Source organism: Podarcis tiliguerta, assembly GCF_965153285.1.
Source record: "Podarcis tiliguerta genome assembly, chromosome: 6".
Taxonomy (NCBI): domain Eukaryota; kingdom Metazoa; phylum Chordata; class Lepidosauria; order Squamata; family Lacertidae; genus Podarcis; species Podarcis tiliguerta.
In genome coordinates, this window is record NC_139539.1 from 59,429,805 (window position 1) to 59,450,219 (window position 20,415).

A 20,415-nucleotide genomic window follows, 5' to 3' on the forward strand; every position below is an offset into this window, starting at 1 on the left:
CACATTCATTTCTCATGAAAAACATTTCCAGAGTAGCTTAAGTATTATGAAATTTAACCCTTAGTGGGGAGAGCAAACACTTGATTTATTAGGTCTTTCTAGGATGCTGAATAGTTTATATAGCATAAATTATAAGTTCCAACAAGGAATTGGGTAAGAAATGGTTCAGGCAGCATGCCAACCAGAAAGAGTGGAATCCAAATTCGTGCACTGTGGTCACAAAAGGTTTTAGATGCAGCAGAGGTGTTTGCTAATGGAATAGAAAGAGAGATAATTTTTGTCATTTCTTCCTTCCCCCTACACTTCCCACCATTCCACCTTCCACCCTGTTCTGGAAGATCTCTCAACTGCCTGAAGCTGATTTTTTTTTAAGGTGCTAGGAGTGGCTAAAGGAAAGAAATCGCCTCTCCTCCTTGTCCATTAATGGACATCCCCACTGACCAAAGCACACCAACTGGAATTCACTAACTGTTGCAGTCAAAATGTTTAGCTCCCTTCCATTTCAAGCCTCTACCACAGCTATACATATGAAAAGGTATTGAGATGGATGGGGAAGTGTTATATGTATCATAATTGGCCAAATATAATACACTGTTGTCCATGGGATGACTTCGTAGTAATTTCAATTATCTGCACTACAGTACAAAGGAAAAGGCACTGAACGTCAAGCCAACTCTGGCATACTCTATTGAGAGTAACACAGAAACACACACATGGTGAACTTCAAACATCTCCTAATTCCATTCATCGAGACTTCCAGTCAATGATGGCCCCCAAATATTACAGGTGAACAATGAAAACATCCTTGAACAGGTCCACGAAGAACAAAAGGCGTACATGTCATTATGGCAGTTTAAAGTGTGAATGAATTAAAGCAGCAAGGAGGGTTCGCTCCAAGGTCTATCATGTTTTTTAAAAACCCAAGCATAAATAAAATACCTATTTGGCCAGCAATGATAGGAGGTCGTACAACCAAGAGGATCAGCTTGTCAAGCAAGAGATGGAGAAATCGCACCACAGGCTCCAGCTGAGAGGAATTCAATGCCGAAATACTGCTCTTCAGTTCGTTCTCCAAGTTGTTTTCCATTATTCTCATGTCGCCTATCCGCACAGGGAACATGTGTTCATCCAGGGCATGAACAAGGGCAAAGAACTTGTCAAGGTAAGGGTCCTGCATAGACAAAAGTCCCAACAAAATATACTAAGCCGTGTTACTTCAAAAGCCAATTATATCTTCTATCTAAACAAAAAATACATTTTTTTCTGTGTGAGAGAGAAAGAGATAGGAAAAATTATATCCATTCATATCTAGATGGAACTGAAGCCTTTCTCATGTAGGGACTGCTCTGAATACATACCTGTGTATGAATAGATGACACAGCAACTATTTCTACATTAAAAACTCCCTTATGGTTATCTACCCACTTCATTCCAGGCAGGGGCACCTGAGGGTGGGGAAGAAGCAAATAATAAAAGCATTCAGGAGTCTGATTACAAAGCAGAAATATCAATTACAGATAGGTCTAGCAAAAGCAGGCATTCCATTCAATATTAGACATGGAAGATATGAACATCTTTTAAAGCTTGCTGTCTAAGTAATGGATCAGAATATTTCAGATGCCTACTGCTTAAATTGTCATTAGCACAAGGAACTACTGACCTCTGGAGAGAGCACAGAGTACGCCTGAGGTGGTTTCTCTAGAGAAACAGGGAGAAGGAACTGACCGGTTTTCAAGCGTCCATTCTGAAGCATTGGTATCCACTGTTAACGGGGGGGGGGGGGGGAGAAGGCAAAATATCTCATTTGTACACAGGCTATGGCCAATTCATCCAACATAATAATAATAAAACTTATCTGAAGGTACAGGATAAGAACAACACACTATCAGAATCACAAGGATTTGGGTTCAAGAGAGCATGGACTTTGTGTTGAGTGGTATAGGCTCCAATTCTTTCTCTAAAACAGGGTTGCGAACACAATCCCAGAGATCCCCAGGCTCTCCCCAGGCCACGCCCCCTTTCCCCAGGCAATGCCCCTCACTGGCCTTGCCCTGCATCCTTCAGAAGTGCCTTTGCCTTAGTCTCTGAATGGTGATAATGCCTGTATGGTGCTCTGAGTTTTGCTGGGCTGGAATGGAGTCTACTGGACAAAGGCAAGAAACATCTGCTGCTCCAGAAACATTGGGCCCTGGCCCCACCTGCCCCATGCATGCACCCCCCAGAAGGCTTTCCATGAGGTAACGTGGCCATTGGTTTGAAACAAGTTCCCTACCGCTGCTCTAAAAGGAAGAGGCGGAAGGAAATAGAAGACTAGAAAATGGAAAGCATGAAAGGAACGCTTCAAACTAAAGTGGGAACACAAAGGTTCATTTTCATAGAATGAAACTCAGAATAAACCCAAATTAATTGTATTATTTGCAATCCACAAGAATATATCTTTCTGTCCACCGCCAGCTTGCCTCTGTTCTTGTTCCCAATTCTGAGTACCACGGTGGGTGGTCACTTTCAACCTAGTCACACGACGCTGAGCTCTCAGTGACATCAAAGAGTCAGAAAGAGTCAGAAATTACTAGAATACAGAAATAACCTGAACTAAACAAAATAAAAAAAAAATCAGTGGCTCTCCTCCTCCCTTCCTGCTCCCAGATGAAAAATGAAAGTTGTGAGGAGTAAAAGGGAGAGAGAGGATTTGTGGGATAAACGGTTTGTTTCTCTGTGTGCTTTTACCGTGTATCCAACAGGCGTCTCCAGAGGAGTATTTTGTTTTTGTTGGCAACTGACATGATAAAAAGTGAAAAGCAGGTGGTGGTGGTCAGTTAAAGTAGCAGGGAGTTTAATCTTGATTTCTTCGTGAAAATCAGGAGATCTGTTTTGAGATAAAAAATTTCATCTGTAAGTGTAAAGCTTTTGAAGCCTAGAATACAACCATGCTTAACTGCCTGCTGCTCTTCTGCATTTAAATAGAATCTTCTGATGTGAGAAACATAAAGAAAAAAAGAAGAATTCTTAATTTCCACTTGGTTCCCTAATTCCAGAAAACCAAATTCTGTAAGACCTTCAGGTGAATTTAGCATTACTAAGATAAGAGGCAAATTTGCATGATCAAATCTTGGTTTAATGATACAGGAATGCTATTCTTTTAATATTTAATGACCTGTTTGTTCTCTCTTAGCAAGTTACAGACAGGGAGGCAAGCTTGAGAAACGGTAAACCACTACAGTACTTTAAAAAAAAACTAACAACACTAAATTACAGTAAGATAAATGTACTCATGACTCAGCAAACATCAGAAGTGCTTTAAGCACCTTCAAAACATATCACAGCATTCTGGAAAATTCCTTGCCCTGCACTCCAACAGCATCAGCTACAAGCTCAACGAAGACCTTGAGAGCTGAACCTTGTATGTGATGAACAACTTTGGAGACAGTGTAAATGTTCAGAAATGCAGTGCAAAATAGATGAACCCAAACTCTTCTGTCAAGACTGGAGCCGAGCCTGTCTCACATTGTGCAGATGAGCACCTTTGAAGCCCTCCCCTGCTCCCAGTGAAGAGGAACAGGGGCCTGGGAGCCTCCAATTTTTGCTGGCTGCTCAGCCCTGGCTACCTAAACCAGCCAAAAATTACTGACCCTTTTTCTAAGTGTTTTGCTAGAATACTTGGCATGCCACCAGGATCAAGCTGCATGTGATTTAAAAGTCAAAAGAATGGCAAATCCCTGAAAAAGCCAAATAACATATAAATGAGATTTGGACACTTTAAACCTTAATAGGATTTGGGCACTTTGGCCTCAGTCCTAAACCACTTTTACCCTTCATTGGGCTCCATCCAATATATTCCACTATTAATAGCTTGAAGAGGAAGACAAAAATTCTGGACATAATTACAAATATATATATACTCCTCACAAACTAAATAAACTTTAAACCCAAATAAACTGAGCATTGGATTAAGTTCCATTTATAAATGGAATGTCCACCAATTGCAGGATTTAATTTTTAGATGTACTGAATATCTGATTCAATAAATAAACAAACAAGCAAGCTCAGTGCCTTTTGCAAGACAGACCATACTGCAAGGTTATCTGTTGCCAGGACTTTTTGAATTTGGCATTCCAAAGCGTAAATTTCAATGAAACAAAAATGTCACATTCTTCATCCAAAATATATTGTGCATGATAGTACAATACTCATATTTTAAAAGTTTATATATATACACCATCCTAATAGGTAGCTTTTCTGTATTTAGTCATAGTGTATGCTTACAAACAACACATTGAAAGCATTTGTGCCAAGGTGGTGGTTGGTTTCATGAAATGGAGAGCACCTGAGAAAAAAATCCTACATAAAGGCTGCTGCAGTGTTCATGTACTTGACATGCCATGCTTCAAATAGGATTCTTAAAGAAGTCTAAATGTTTTTTAAAGAACATGTAGGATTCTTAAAGAAGCCATGTTTTGCACCAGCTGTCAATCATAGGATCAATAACATAGTGATAAAACCAATATCAAAAAATGGCATCTCTATAAGGTACGGGTCAAATATATGTATGTATCCCACGTTATATTGTCCACAGACCAAGAGGACTGCAGAAACATCAAGGCCTTTGTCACTGTTTTGCTTTATACTTATAATCAAAAGCACCATGCACCTAGCTATTGGTACACTGTTGTAACAACTACTGTCTTGCTTCCAATTCTAATTGCATTATGCACACAGTGTCATGTGACGTCTTTTGCATTTTACCTGTTATGATACACAACAGCTGTATATGCTTCTTTTGAAAATTCAGCACAGCTGGATTTTCCAAATATTACCTGCAAAAGGAAATAAAACAAGACAATTTAACATTGCTTTTGAGTTCTAGAAGTTCGGCTAAGAGCCAAGAGCCTTTACCAACATCAGTGAAATGTCGGTCAATTTTGCCAAGGCAAAATGAACACCAGAACCTCTACTGGTAAGACTACATTTTATATAGTTATGATGCACGTCAGTTTAAACAATGATTACAAATGGAAAACGGGCAGGAGGTGATTTGGCTGGAATGATGGTTGCTACAATTTCATGAGAGTGTTGATTCCATTTCTCTGCTGCACATTAAGCAATGTTGGTTGTATGAGCATCGTAGAAAAGAAATGGCAAGAACTACATAAGGACAAGCCCAAACACACCATGAAGTTTGAAAGGTTAGATTAGGCTTGCGTAGGGGCACATGATTATGGCTATCCATAAAACAGTTTTCTCCGCAGTGGCCACTCAGTTGTGAGACTGTCCAGTTGAGGGTCCTTTACAATGTATAAAAGACCTTTGAAGACAGCTCTCTCCTCACTAGCTGTTAGTGGGTAACATTATCTTGAGGATTTTGTGCTGCGAGTCCTTGGATTTTAATTCTGCTTTTCTCATTTGAAATGCATGGAGCATATTTTTCTCCAATTCTTATCTTTTATTTGTATATTCTAATGTGTGTAAAACAATCTTAGATGCTGTGGAAGCCACTTTGCAGAGAAGACTTCTGAAAAAGTGGGGTATAAATTTATTCAATTAGTAAATAAATTGGAGGAAACAAGATGTCATAAAATAGCATGTCATAAATATTTAAATTTAATATAAACTGTGCTCTATTTCTGTTGGGCTTGCAGAAAGGATAGGAAGCAACATTGAGTCCAAAGCAGACTATTCAGGCTAGATCCACAGAACATCATATGTAGCACACATCCAAAACATGAAAACCAATTGGGGCACCAAAGTCAAAAGTAAACAAGCAAGCAAACAAACACACACACACACACACACCATACCGGCATTGCGTTACTTGGATCCTCTCCAAACATAAATTGGACTTTTACAGTGATGTTCCGAGCAGATCCTTGACGGTTGGCAAAGTTAAGGCTTTGAGGATAGACATACAGGATGTTTCTGTAAAAAATAAATGAATATTACATAATGAATGCTGCATCATACAACAATGAAGGTATACCAAAGTGTCTTGGACATCAGTTATAAACTTTGGAACAATGTAGCAGTGTGTTGTGCGATGCACATTATTCCATCTTTTCTGCCTGCTTTCTTACACTTCAGAAACATAAAAGATGCAAAGAGAAATCATGTAAGAGAAGTAGCCTGCAAACAGCAAGGGAAAACGAGAGTCAGGATGCATTATTTCTCAATATATCTTTGCCCATTTTGACATGACGCGTCTTAAGTTTTACCATTTGGCTTTTCACAAACTCCCAAACACAAAACATCACTGGATCACTTGCTACAGATCTTCCACCAATGATTTGGCATATACCATATTCCAGGCATAGACAAACTCAGCCCCCCAGATGCTTTTTGGGACTACAACTCCCATCATCCCTAGCTAACAGGAGCAGTGGTCAGGGATGTTGGGAGTTGTAGTCCCAAAACATCTGGATTTGCCTATGCCTGCCATATTCCATATTCCACTGAGCCACAACTTCCCTGACTCATGATGCTGTTCCACCACGACACTCCATTCTCAATGGCTTGCTTCCAAAGGCTCTTATTCTCCAAACAGACAGCATCTCCCTCTGTCAGAGGAAGGAACCTTCTGTTGTCAGTAGCAGACATACCTTCGAATCAAACCCAATAGACTTTGCATTGTTCTTGTGCTACACAGAATGGTGGACCATAGAGCCACATTATCTTTCTGCATTCCATACACTGCAGCAAGCTGAAGTGAGCAGATAGGGCATTCTTTCTGTTTCAAAGGAAGACCTTCATGCTGAATTAAGCGCCGGAATTTCATCCCCATTGGTCATCTGGCTTAATCAATGTTCTCTTTATTATTTCTGCAGGCGGCTGCTGAAATACTTCTTTTCCCCCTTTTTTGTGGCTCTCCTAAATTACCTCATTCTGGCATGAATACATTTGCTCCTCAACGTGCTTTTTCAAATAAAAATGGATATGAAAATTTACTTTAAAATGTACTTTTCTCATAAAACTTTCATTAAGTGTTATTAGTAGCTTAAGAGAGGGATTTAAATGTATTTGCGAAGCCAAGCTGTGTGATCCCTATATTAAGAACAGTGTTCTTCTGGGGACTCATATTGGTACTGGCCATTAAAAAAAAAGGACTTATGCCCTTTGCACTCTTCTTTGGTGATATTTTCTCTTAAGTACAGGTGAGGAACCTTTAAATCCAAAGTGAAACTGTTTTGCTTAGAAGGTTAAAAGTTTCTCCTTCTGTTCAACATGCATCTATTTGCTTTAAAAAGCTCAGCAAATAGAATCCTGCCCTGGGGTTGACAGTGTTGCAAGAGGGAGAGAAACAAAGAATTAAAACCCCACAACTTGCATCCAATAGGACAAATGCCATCATACTTTCTCGTGACGATCCTGGAAGTGATCCTCTTTCTCCCTTCTGGGCTATGTGCCTTTCCTTGTCTTTGCAATGAATTATCTCTTTAAAATCCTACACTCCTCATATAGCATTCTGCCAGTGCATGGTATATTTTGTCATAGGTATGACCTTCTTATAGTGTACTCCTACACATGAACTTTTCAGAGTCTTATAAATCCCTTACAGCTTTATATACCCTTTGGGGTTCAATGGTGTCCTAAAGTATGGAGGAAATCACTTCTGCTTGAACAACATGGTGGCCTCCTTCCTAATATATCCTCCCTTTTCAACTTTTACTATGATCCACAGGGATGCCAACCACCAAGAAGGAATGATGGGCTAAGCAAGGAGAGATCAGTAGTCCCAGGCTCCCCAGGCAACCAGGGCAAAAGAAGGCTATGCACCGTTGAAGGAGATCAAGGTGGAGGTTCAGCACCATGCACAGTACTCCTGTAGCTGACACCAAAACATACAAGTTGTCTCAGCAAAGTTCTTGAGCAACTGGTCAAATTTTATAGGAGGGCTAGGTAGTCATTGACTAGAAGCCTCATCACTTAAGTACTACCTGCAGCTGATCTCTCCTCACAGCTGATAAAAAAAAAGTCCCTGTCATAAATGGCTAGTCAGGTTGGTTTGTCTGTTTCGGTGTCCAAAAAGCCTAACAAGGACACAGGTTACACTCATTTAAGCTTAATGATCAACTACCTCAACTTGACTTTTCAGGTCTGAGCAGCATATATTTATAGGCAAACTAAGTTGCAAGGACTATCACACAGAAAGGCTAACAGCAGCTTGGAAAAGCTTTTCTTTTCCAAAGGCTATCATAAGCAGAAAGAAAATGAAAATAATACTAGTATTACTCTTCGTAATTTCTCTAGTTGCTGCAACAAGAATAGATGGCGATGAGTTTTCCTTTGTACCAGAATCTCCTGAGCCAAGGTTTGCTATGCTACATGATGTGCAATTACTAGCCAACGGGCTGCTCCAGCTTGGGCGTGGCCTTAAAGACTTTGCCATCAAGACCAAAGGCCAGATGGATGACATCTTTCAGAAACTTCACCTTTTTGACCAATCTTTTAATGAGATCTCAAAACAAGCCAATGAGATAAAAGAAGACGAGGAACAGCTAAAAAACACTACTTCTATGTTGCAAGTCAATAACGAGGAGATAAGGAACATCTCTGTGGAGCTGAATTCCAAGATAGAAAGACTTTCACGGGAGAAGATTCAACTTCAGGATAAAGTAGGGAAGCTGGAAGAAAAAATAACCAAATTGTTTCAGACCCAGATTGAAAATCAGGAGCCTGAAGAAATTGCATCACTTAAAGTAAGTAGCAGGTATGGAATAGATTTAATATTGCCAAAGTTACCTGAAATGATTTCCAGGCTACTGATGGAATCCAAAGCTCCAAAGTCAATTATGACCTTGTTGCACTAATATCAGTGATGTAAAATATACTTTATCTAGCGGCTGTTTCATACAGTTTCGCTTTGTTTCCAGTGATAAGTAAAATTAAGATGCTAAAATGTTTTTAAAAATTAAGATGCTAAATTAGATCACTCTTTGGGGAAGGAATAGCCAAAAATTCCTTTGCAAATCAGGTCAATTTGTGTTCAGGTATAAATTGTACAGTACAGGAAAATGTTCTGATGCCTTAGAGCAGTACTCTCCGGATGTTGCTAGACATCACCTTGACTACTGGCTATGCTTGCTGGGGCTGATGGCAGTTAGGAGACCAACAATATCTGCAGGCACCATGTAGGATACCCCTGCTATGAAGATAATAATTTTATTATTTATACCCCGCCTATCTGGCTGGGTTTTACAGTGCAAACATTTTCCAGGGCAAACTACCCTTGTTTGTGCACAGGAATGTTTTCCATTCAAACATTTCCAGGAAAGCCACATCACTTCATTTTGAGGAATGAAATGAACCTAGTTATCAAGAAAGTAACAACTGGTTCTTTACTGTTAATTTGTTCCTAAATGTTTGTTATGCATTTATGTAAAATGTATCCTGTGGTACAAGGATACTTCATGAATTTTTCTTTTTTAATCAGTTTTTTTAAGGAGAATAGTTTTGGCTTACCAGCAAACTGCATGGAGTATCTAGAGAACTAAACAATAGCTAACGTATGCTCTGTGCTTTACCAAAAAGCAACCACAACGAGATGAATTATTTTAACAAAGGCCAGGGATGGTCAGTGTTCTAAACATGTAAGCCACATGCTTTTGCACCTAGAATTTTTTTTCTGGACAGTCCATAAAGGAGGATAATCAGAATACCATGAGTGGCTGGAACCACTTCCGTTTCATAACCTAAGACTATGACATAGGAAAGGCTCGTTTATTTTTAAATATTTGTACTTTTCACAGATTGTCCTTACAAAATTTAAAACAGACTGCTGCTTTAAAAATAATAATTCCACAATCAACACAACGAGTAACTCAGCTGCAACTGATAATGTATCAACCAAGTGCCAAAAGCAACATCAGCAAAGCGGCAAAAGATTATGAAATAATTTAAGCAATAAGCCTAGAAAAATGAAATGGTGTTCAGCTGCTGCCCAAACAATAAAAGCACAAAGCATACATTTTTGGGGGCAGGATGTCTCCAAGATATGGCAAAACTACTAAGAGCAGTTGGAGCAGGGCCTCTCTGATGACAGTTCACTGTGTAACTTTGTACAAGATGGTCAGGTTTGTATGAGTTGTTGTTGCTGAAGTAGAAGGAAGTGGCTTATGAATTCAGCCAGCTGGCCAGGGGAAAGGAAATAGAAGACAATCAGGACTCAAAGGGTAGGAATGAATTAAGAGTTTCTCCATGATGGCCAGCAGTGGTGTACGCACCAGTATGAGAAGGGTGCATCAGGTGTATTTGTACTGGGATTCTCAAAGACTAAATTCCTTAAACTTCCCTTTGGATATCAAAAGTCCTTTCCAGCAAAACAACTGCTTTTTATAGGGGGTGAGATGGGGTGGGATGCCAAAACAGATAATAAAAGCAAGTCCCAGTCACCCGACAGCAGCTTTGCTTCAGTTCCAAGAAACTAGCTCTTAATCCATTGCTTTTTTAGGGCAGAGTACAGGATCCATAGATTATGAAGCAAAACAGGATTGTTGCATGATTTGACTATACAAAACCATCCCTCCAAATAAGATTGACGATATACCTTCTACTTCTGTTTAGCATGGTAAGACAACAGCCTTTGGTGAAATTGGCTTGCACTGAAAGGTGCCCTTCTCCTAGCAGAAAGCCTCCTGCAAGGACCCTAAATCCAAAGAAGCTCTTCTATCAGCAATATTTTACACAAAATCTCTTTTTCTAGTCTACTAGAGCACATATGGGGCGTGGGTGATATTGTGGAATAAACCACAGAGCCCAGGGCTTGCAGAACAAAAGGTGGGCGGTTCGAATCCCTGCAATGGGGTGAGCTCCCATTGCTCGGTCCCAGCTCCTGCCCACCTAGCAGTTCGAAAGCACGTAAAGTGCAAGTAGATAAATAGGTACTGCTCCAGCGGGAAGATAAACGGCGTTTCCGTGTGCTGCTCTGGTTCGCCAGAAGCGGCTTAGTCATGCCGGTCACATGACCCGGAAGCTGTCTGCGAACAAATGCCGGCTCCCTCGGCCTACAGAGCGAGATGAGCGCGCAACCCCAGAGTTGTCTGCGATGGGCCTAGCGGTCAGGGGTACCTTTACCTTTAGAGCACATATACTACAAATCCAAATCAGGGGTGGAAAACCTGCAACCCTTCAGATGTTGGTGAACTTGCTCACCAACTGCTTTGAGGGTTTTTGTACAATAAAGCAGTATATACATTTTATGAAATAAACTCCAACATCCCTCAGCCACAGCCAGCATGGCTGATGCAAGTTGTAGTCCACCAAAATCTGGAAGGCCACAAATTCCCTATCCCTGGCCTAGATCCTCTGTACTCTGCATATTTCTCATGCTGTAAAACACTGACTCCACACTGAAATACATCAGCCAGAGCTTGATCAAAAGGTCATGGACCTGCACTATTAAATTTTCTCCTTCTGCTTCATGGTCCTTTGAAACCAAGCCACTGTTTATGCTCTCCCTGCAGAACTTCGTCGAGCAGCAGGACAACCACCTCAGATCCCTTCTTAAAAGAGTTCAAGCGCAGCATGTTCAAATTGGCAAACAACAAGAACAAATAGAAGACCTGGAAGAGAAGGTAACATTCCTGCTTTACCAATGTCCTCCTCCAAATCAGGGCAGTCTTTTCAGGGATATTAGGTGATTTTTGAGACAGCTGGGAACTGAGAAAGAGGTAAAGGGTGCGGAAATGGGGAGAAATAAAGAACTGATGGGGAAAGTACAAACTACTGAATAAATAGCAAAGTGGACAGGGAATAACTCATCTTAGACGATGATTTAATAATTTCAATGCATTTCCATCATGCTCTAAGATAATTTGTGGACACTATGTGTCTTCACTGTGTATTCCCAATGTAGCTCCAGGATTGGAATGGAAAAATAACATTTCCTTGTATTTCAACTTGAAAAACTCCGAAAACACTTCCTTCAGCTAACGATTTTTACCACTCTTGTAGTAAAATAAATTGGGCCTGCCCCACACATGACTGTATAAATGTATTGGGGAGGGGAAATGCTTCATTCTCAGGAATTCTCTTGTAAAGATAAGAGGTCTCTACCATCAGTAAACCACTTCTCCCCATTTTGTTATCTCAATATACCTGGGCTCCAAAGTATCAGTAGATGAATGACAAACTTTACTAACAAAAAACAGACTAATAATAATAATTCTCTGTCTCCCCAGCTAAGCAGCCCTGGTTTTCAAGACAACACACAGACTTTATTCCCCTTGAGAGAAGAAAATGAAACAAGGCAAACTAAACTTAATACAACAGCTAGAGTTCAAGATTACAAAGGTAACTGCCCCTGTGGAAGAAGAAGAAACAAGTAATTCTTGTGTACACTGTCATCTGTGAATACTGTTCTAGTATACATTTTTCTACGAGTATACATCTTTGAACACCACACTGTTAAATTCTCTTTGTTACTGTTGTTGGAAAACCAAGTGTGGCCTTCCACAACATGTTGCAGTGTATCTTCCCTCCAAAAAAGGAAAGCTCCTATTTAGGCTTCCAGTCATCCATTCCCTACAAGTAGGACATTCTACTCTTTGTCCTCCCCACTCCCTGCTCAATTATTTTTTCAACTGTCACTGTTCATTCTGTTGTTAACGAACATGCTCATTTGGCTGTTTTGATGGAGTTTGTCCATTTAGGGTTGTTTTCTTTTTAAAAGCTTATTTCTGCAAGTCGCAAGTTTTCCCCAAGCATGCCAATACCTCCTTCTCAGAGGCCATTTTGGCTACCATTTTGTCTGCGCTACCAACTGGATGGGATAATGTGACATATTAAAAATAATAACAATCTAAAGAAGAATGGGAACCTTTTACAAAGTACTTAAAGAAACAACAAAATGAACTGGACTCCTTGGCAGGTTTTGAATAAACATTCACAAACCTTTTCTTGGTAATATATAGATAGATAAATTAAGGATATTTACAATTTTATAACATGAAGAGAATAACCTGTGCTGAAAAATCAGAGAGAGGAGCTGAGGGAAATCCGGGTGTGTGTGTGTTCCTTTTTGGGGAGGGGAAAAATGGGAGTGGTGAATGAGGATAAAATGTTATGTTGAAATTCATAATAAAAATATTCAAAAAAATAATTTAAAAAAAACAATCAAAGGAATGATTCACAGCATTCTTTACTACAATATCATCACCCAAGTCCCTGCCACAATACTGAGTGCATTTCAGTGTGCCTTAAACTCACCCCGCAGGACTTTAGTCATGCATTTGTAACTTTTAAAATCTTGTTGTTCTTAGGAAATGCTACTGATTGCATGTGGATATACAGCAGAGGTGAAAGATCTAGTGGCATTTATTCTATTAAGCCCAGAGGATCCGAGCCTTTTAATGTCTACTGTGAAATCAAAGCAGGTAAGTCCAGCTACACCAGGGACCATCTAATTCTCCTGCTAAAAATCATTATGGACTTCATTTTCTGCCCTGAATGATGTTAAGTGTTCCATTAGGGAAACATAGGAAGTTACCGTATACTAAGTCAGGCCCATCTAGCTCAGTATCAGTTTAACTACAGTTGGTCAATAGTTAACTAGGATTACCAAATAAAAAAATGGTGCTGTCAGTAGGATCAATTATTTATGTTCCAACTGGGTCAGATGAGGATGCCACGACAGAATAATCATCACAACTAAACCTCTTCCAGCAGTGGACAAGTGGCATAGACAACTTTCACACCCATGCATGAAATTCCCATGGGAGTAAATTCAATGAATTTTTTTCTATATTTAACTGCATTAAAAAGCATTCATGGGGGGCACAATATGGACTGGGCCTATGTTTGATGCAGTCCAAAACTAGGGAGGAGGGCAATAAAGCAGGTAATATTTATAGTTTATAGTTTATAGGTAAGTTTATTTATCTTTTTTCATACACAGAAAGTGCATGGACAGTTATTCAAAACAGATCTGATGGATCACTAGATTTCAACCAAACCTGGGAGAACTATATTAATGGATTTGGCAACCTGGATGGTAAATACATTCTCTTACATTTCCCTAAATAATTGAAGTATTTTTATGTGCTAAAATAGTAGTTGACTGTGTTTTACGTAAACATCAACATGTTAAAGTAAGTGAAAAACACCTTTGGGAAAATAAGGGATGATTCACATTTGCATGTTTTAAACAGGTTAGCTTTCTTCACCCCCATTGTTTTGATCTGAATTGGTGCACAGTGAACAGCTTGAGACTCAATCTACCCTTGCACTAACCCACAGAGCCTCAAAGGCATGATGTCCCTCTAAAGACCAGTTTGCTAAAAGCACATGCAAGATGGGTTAACAGAAAAGAAGTTAATCAGAATGAATAACCTGTCAAAACTGGGTTTGATGGATAGATTCTAATATACCTACCACTCAGATGTTTAAAATACATACAATGTAGATTAAGAAAAATATACCCTGCACTTCAGATACATATCCACCTTCATGTTTACATGTACAGAACATTTTTGCTTAGGGCTTAAAACCGTTGACTAAGTCTATCAGGCATTTGACTGATGCAGATGACCTGTACAACACCAAACTGAGATGTACAGTTCATGTGGATGAATCCAAGAATTTAGTTGATTTATGTACTGCTTGGCAATCCCAATCACTACCTTCTTCTATCCTGCCCTCACCCCACTATAACCATGTAATACAAGGAGAATCTTGCATGGCAACTGCTGCAGTTCCATGCAATGCAAGATAGGCAGGGCTCAACCTGACCATTTCACAGAATCACCCTCTTCAGTTTTCACAATTTACTGCACCCTTTTGCAGGCACAAGACTCCCCTCTGTGTTTTTAGTGTGAAGCTTTTCCCTGGCACTGGCAAAGCAGCACTGGCAGCTGCTGTGCTATTATCAAGAGGTAGTGCCTGCTTTTGTTACTTCAAAAACTTTCCAAGTTGAGTGAGTGAGGAAGTATGTAAGGAGGCACTTTCTAGGTGTCTAAAATACAGTACTAAAGTACTAAAGATCTGTAAACATAGCAATGCAGACAAAAAGATATTTCTATTATCTCAATGTTTTTTAAGGAAAATATTGGACCAAATGAGGCCAGAAAATACTCAAGAAACTTTACAGCATATTATAATTAAACTACATAATATACAGTAGAAAAGTTGCCATGTAGTGACTGATACAACAGGCGGTTTTCATGCATATCACACAGTGAATAGCGCTGGGTCAACATAAAGCTCAATGGGTTTCCGCTGAAACAAAATCCTGGTTTCTAAACTTAACCAGCCAATCATCCCATCAGAGGACCAGGCAGAAAGAAACCACCCTTATTTGCACTGGTTAATCATCCACTTGGGACACCAAGGTGCAGGCTAACAGACACATCATCCAGCACACTTTGCTAAAGGTATGTTCCAAGCTGCTTCTACAGAGGTGCTAAAGGGGGGCAAGAATTTAAGTGGCAACCCTGTTTGGCCACCAGGACAGGGAGCAACATATATTAGCAATTATCCTGAAATCACTTAGTGAAGTCCTGAAATATTTTGGTCCATAAGTAGTTTGATTGGCTTCATTATCATTACTCGCAAAACCATAATTTCAAGATTGCAAAGTCAATTTTATACACCTGGAGCTGGACTAAACTAACCTGGTGCGCTAGTGGAAGCCAGTGAAAGAACTCATGGTGCAATGGGCCTCCTCCTTCTCCTCAATCTGCTCTGGGGGGGTCAGGAGAAGTCCCAGAATAGTGTGCAAGCAGAGGAGAGGGGAGATTCTGCCTGGAATGCAGAAATGTTTGCACTTACAGAACAGTTGTAATAGCATGGTCTTCAATTCCACCCCTAGCATCTAGGGATGTCTCAAAACATCTATTCTATTACTTACATGAAGTTGAATAATACAGTCAAATCACTGGTCCATCCAGCAATGGCTCTCCAAGATCTCACGCAAAGAGCCATTTCCTACTATTGCCATCCAAGATCCTTGTTACTAAAAGCTCCTGGGGACTGAACTCAGGATGTTAGAGATGCTAAGGAAATGCTGTTATCAGTAAATTATGGGCCTTTCTAGCTGTTATTTGCTATGTAGAGCAGACATGTCTAACATCAAAGACTCTCTTCTTAAACCAGAGTGCTATTGGATTCCGACCAAATGTTACTGGATTCCAACTCCCATCAGTCCCAGACATCATCCAGCAACATCTGGAGGGCCAGGAGTTTCCCACCCCTGCCCTAAAATTCATTACATAGAAAATATTTCCACAAAATGTGACCGACCATGAGTTTGATGGTTTGCAGTTCACTTGAACTCATGGACAGTTTGTTCCAAAGAGAGGTAGGGAAAATCCAAATAAATTTAGCATGTGCGACACTGCAAAAATGTCTGAACGATCACAAGGTCTTCTTAAGGAAAAACTTCACATGTAGATTAACTCAAAAAGTCGTTAAGTGCCATGTCCCCATTTCCTCCCAGCTGGGACCTGTGTTATATAATTTGCATTGAAGACACAAACAAGCTCTGTGCAATTTCATTTCCTCCTAATAGCTACAAATTGTTTTGGCATTCCCATAGCTTGTTACAGGTATTTTCAGTCCTCCTTATATTAATTGGAAACTATGGTAGCTCCATTTATGACATGAGATTGGATTGTCTATGGTGTATGAAAGACCCCACAACAATATTGTTCTCAATATGATATTTTGCATTTTTTGTTTTTACATTAATGGTCTTCATTAAAAAATACTGCCCCCTACATAAAGCTCAAGCACCTGGTTCACATCACACAGGAAGCCAAGCTGTGGTTCAAGAGTGAATCTTCCTTTAAAAAAAAAGAGTTCATAAGGTGAACTTTTGAAATCAGAGCTTTAAGAAACGCTGACTTGGGGAGAAAGTTGATAATACTTTCCCACAGCAGCAAAATCAAAGTTGAAACAGAAATTTCATCATTACATTGTATAAAGTTTGCCTGGTGGTGAAATCTGAAACATAAATGCAAAATCACATGTTTGTTTTAAAAGGGTACATTTTATCTTTTCCACTATTTCTTGCTCAAATGTCCTCTCATTTACCTTTGCCAATTTGGAATTTGGCCCAACTTTAGTGAAAAAATGCCTTAATGTAGTTATTCTGGAAAAAAGGTAGAAGAAAATACAACTATTTTTAAAAAGTAGAATCCAATGTGCACTTACTTCTAAGAAAACATGCTTAGTTTTGCACTCCATGTAATTCACTTAGAATGTTCAATTTAAATGTGCTGTGGTAAATGACACTACCTAAACGCCTATTAAGAGTGCATTCCTTTCTCATGGCTGACACTCCATTTCCATAGCAATTAAATTTTATATATGCCACTCGCTTCACTTATCAGAGAGATTCATTCACACACTTTTGTTAAGTATGCCTTGCATTATCCCTGGCAGACTCTGGCAAGCTGCAAAGTTCCATTCCGTTCATATTTAGTTTTAGTTTCCTGTTTTAATTGATCATTAGTGCATAATCTAAAAGTTGTAAACAAAAAAGAGATATCTCCAAGAGAGATTATCTGAAAAGTTCAAGGGTTCCCAAGACTCAGGTTGTCTGCTTAATTAACCGAATTAGTAACTCTAACTTGCTTATGTCTTGCCATCAGCCTAAGCTAATAGTTCGGTCTGTGCAATTTGTATTTTCAGGAGAATTTTGGCTGGGCCTACAAAAGATCTATTCCATTGTAAACCAAGGTGACCACATCCTGCGTATTGAGCTGGAAGACTCAAGAGCTAACCAACGTTATATTGAATACACATTCACCATGGGAGGTTCAGAAACAGACTACACTGCTCTTCTCTCCAGGATTACTGGGAATATCCCTAATGTTCTGCCTGAACAGAAAGAAGTGAAGTTCTCTACAAAAGATCACAACAGCAACACTGAAAGAAAAGTCAACTGTCCAGAAAACAATTCAGGTAGTCTTTTTTGTACAAGCTTCTGCTTTAGTTTTTCTCATAAATCCGGGGGGGGGGGGGTACACTGTGGAAGATATAACTGCAACTTTGTCTACAAAACTTATATATTCCCTGTTCTGAAAAATGAAGCATTAGGAACCAGAAGCAAATTCTGAAGAACAACTGGGTATGTTGGGTGAGGGACTGCACATCTGAGTGATCAATCATGTTTAGAAACAAACTTATCTGCACTCAGAAAGCTAGCATGTCATAGACACTATAACTTTTTTGCCTCAATATGGTATTTTATAAATGTATATTTAATATGGAGAAGTATCCAGTTGTGTAATTTTCCACATGCATTCTGTACTATCTTGGAAGGCTACATCTCATCAATCTCTGAACATGTGACTCACCTTCTAGTGCAGGGATGGATAACCTGTGGCCCTCCAGATGTTGGTGTAACTCCCATCCTCTCTATTGGCCATGCTGGCTGGGGCTGCTGGGTGTTGGAGACCAACAACATCTGCAATGGCACAGGTTGCCCCATCCTTGCTCTAGTGTTTCTCTCCCATATATTTCTAGTCCCTAACTGAACATCAGGCAGAACTTTAGGAAACAGAAAAAGAACTAAAAAGTGAAGTGATCTGGCAAAGATCTAAAAAGAGAGAGCGTAGCACACAGGAATAACGAACTGGTGACATGATTTCCTGTAGAGCACCTCCAAGTAAATCCGCAAGAAGTGCTGGTATTCTATATACTTTCTCCTTAAATCGGGCAAATACGTTATTCTGAAATTCTCTTTTCTGCCCCCTCCAATGTGGAAAATTCAAATTTGCAGCATGAATCAGTAAGTTATTTTAATTCATTTGCAGTTCAATCCTATTTATTTTACTTCCTCTAATAAATGTAGATAACCATGAAACCGTATAAAGTTCACCTCTGAGCGTCAGTTTTACTGAGAATGTAAGTGTTTGAGATCGATAGGAGTGCTGTGGGGGGTATTAAATCTGACACTGGTTAATTAAGTTAAAATAGAATGAATTCTTTTTTAAAAAATAAATAAATGGCGCTTATAATTTCATCTTCAGGTGGCTGGTGGCATACGGCATGTGAAGAAACAAACTTGAATGGAAAATATATCAAGTCAAGTTCAAGAGGAAAACTGGAACGGAAAAAGAGAGTGCTCTATTGGAAGCCTCAGAAAGGAAGGCCCTATTTTATCAAATCAACCAAACTGATGATACATTCTACAGATTTTGAAAATTTTGACTGAGCATCACCATTTGGAGTCTATCTAATAAAGCACATTATACCTTTGTCAGAGCCAAGTGAAGGCACTTTTCAGTACTCAGGCGAAAGAATTCTATTGTACCTTAATGATATATTTTGTTTCTGTGGCCACCATATACAAAAACACAGTATGGTCAAACGATGGGCTGAGTAATGGAAACAGACAAATGCAGCCAGTTTTTTAGGATTGTTGCTGGCTCTAGAAACCCACGGCTAGCAAGCTTTCCTTAGCTTTCCTAAGGATAGCTATATCTGAAGATGTTTACCATACCAGTGGGAAGGAAGAAGGGAAAAGCTTGCCCCAGGTAGGGCTTGAGCTTCCCTACCTTCCCTCCTTTCTCTCAACAGCAGAACTTGTACTACAGGGGAGTTAGGAGAAGCCAACATTACAGGGAAGAAGCGTGGCAAGGAGAAATCTTAGGGCAGAACGAAATATGATGCCCAGGACAGCAGATCACCAGCCCACCTGGTTTTCCTAGCCTGGCCCAGCCTGTATCACCATAGAAGAGAATTCAGTCACTTCATTTTGATGGCAGAAAATAAGCTACTGCTTTCAGGAAACATTTAGGGGACCATAACCTATTACCATGGATCTCAATGTCACCATAGGCATGGGGGAAGGCTTTGCCCTTTAGAGGAAAATGTCACTGTTCTCTGTTCAAATCAACAGCTTTCATGGATCTCTATGGAATGAAATAAACAGGGTGCAATGCAGTTCACAGCTTAGGGGGAGCAAGGCCTGTCTCTTTGAATGAAGGCTGAAGTCGTTTGTATGAGCGAGAACAGACATGCTTTTTACTACACAACACCTGTGACCTACTATAGCTGGTACACACCTCTACCTATATAAGAGATTCCACTGAACTGGATGGCACAAAATAAATCTGCTCCATTCTGTGGAGTGTAAAATTTGATTCCTGCCTAGTAGCTGCTTCTACCCTAGTGACACAGAAAAGTGCACCCCCTTCGCTTCTTCTCTATTGAATAATGTCTGCCATTCACCCCTCCAGAATTTAGGACACCACTGTGGTGATTGTAGCCTCCCACAATTCCTTGCACTAGCCTCTGCTGAGAGAAGGGAAAGGAAATGACGCCACTTGCACATCAAGCTAAGCCAAGAATAAATGAGCTCGAGCGAAGTATTGGGGTTGTGTTCTCCCCTTTCCTCCTACCATGTAGTTGGGAGGACTTCTGTCAAGTTTGGTTTCTCTTTTACATGTTACACTTAATGCATGGCATGTAGCTGTGTCTGTT

The 20,415-nt window shown here is 39.8% G+C and overlaps 2 protein-coding genes across 13 annotated transcripts in view; one reads left to right on the forward strand and one right to left on the reverse strand.

The window, feature by feature from the left end:
• Nucleotides 1–20,415, reverse strand: part of DOCK7 (dedicator of cytokinesis 7) — a 119,601-nt gene that overhangs the window by 43,082 nt on the left and 56,104 nt on the right. For all 12 annotated transcript variants that reach the window (XR_014513004.1, XM_083447953.1, XM_083447951.1 and 9 more), the window contains 6 exons: nucleotides 5,796–5,913; nucleotides 4,744–4,814; nucleotides 2,728–2,866; nucleotides 1,661–1,762; nucleotides 1,359–1,445; nucleotides 940–1,171 (listed from right to left, as the gene is read on the reverse strand). Coding sequence is in view for 11 of the 12 variants with exons in the window: in XM_083447953.1 (XP_083304079.1) it covers nucleotides 940–1,171; nucleotides 1,359–1,445; nucleotides 1,661–1,762; nucleotides 2,728–2,866; nucleotides 4,744–4,814; nucleotides 5,796–5,913 (749 nt within the window). In the remaining variant the exon portion in view is untranslated. The remainder of the gene's footprint in view (nucleotides 1–939; nucleotides 1,172–1,358; nucleotides 1,446–1,660; nucleotides 1,763–2,727; nucleotides 2,867–4,743; nucleotides 4,815–5,795; nucleotides 5,914–20,415) is intronic.
• ANGPTL3 (angiopoietin like 3) lies at nucleotides 8,048–19,194 on the forward strand. Its single transcript, XM_083448158.1, has 7 exons — nucleotides 8,048–8,687; nucleotides 11,451–11,561; nucleotides 12,168–12,279; nucleotides 13,248–13,361; nucleotides 13,883–13,978; nucleotides 17,617–17,889; nucleotides 18,960–19,194. The coding sequence occupies exons 1-7, from the start codon at nucleotides 8,199–8,201 to the stop codon at nucleotides 19,142–19,144; spliced, it is 1,380 nt and encodes a 459-aa protein (XP_083304284.1). The 5' UTR covers nucleotides 8,048–8,198; the 3' UTR covers nucleotides 19,145–19,194.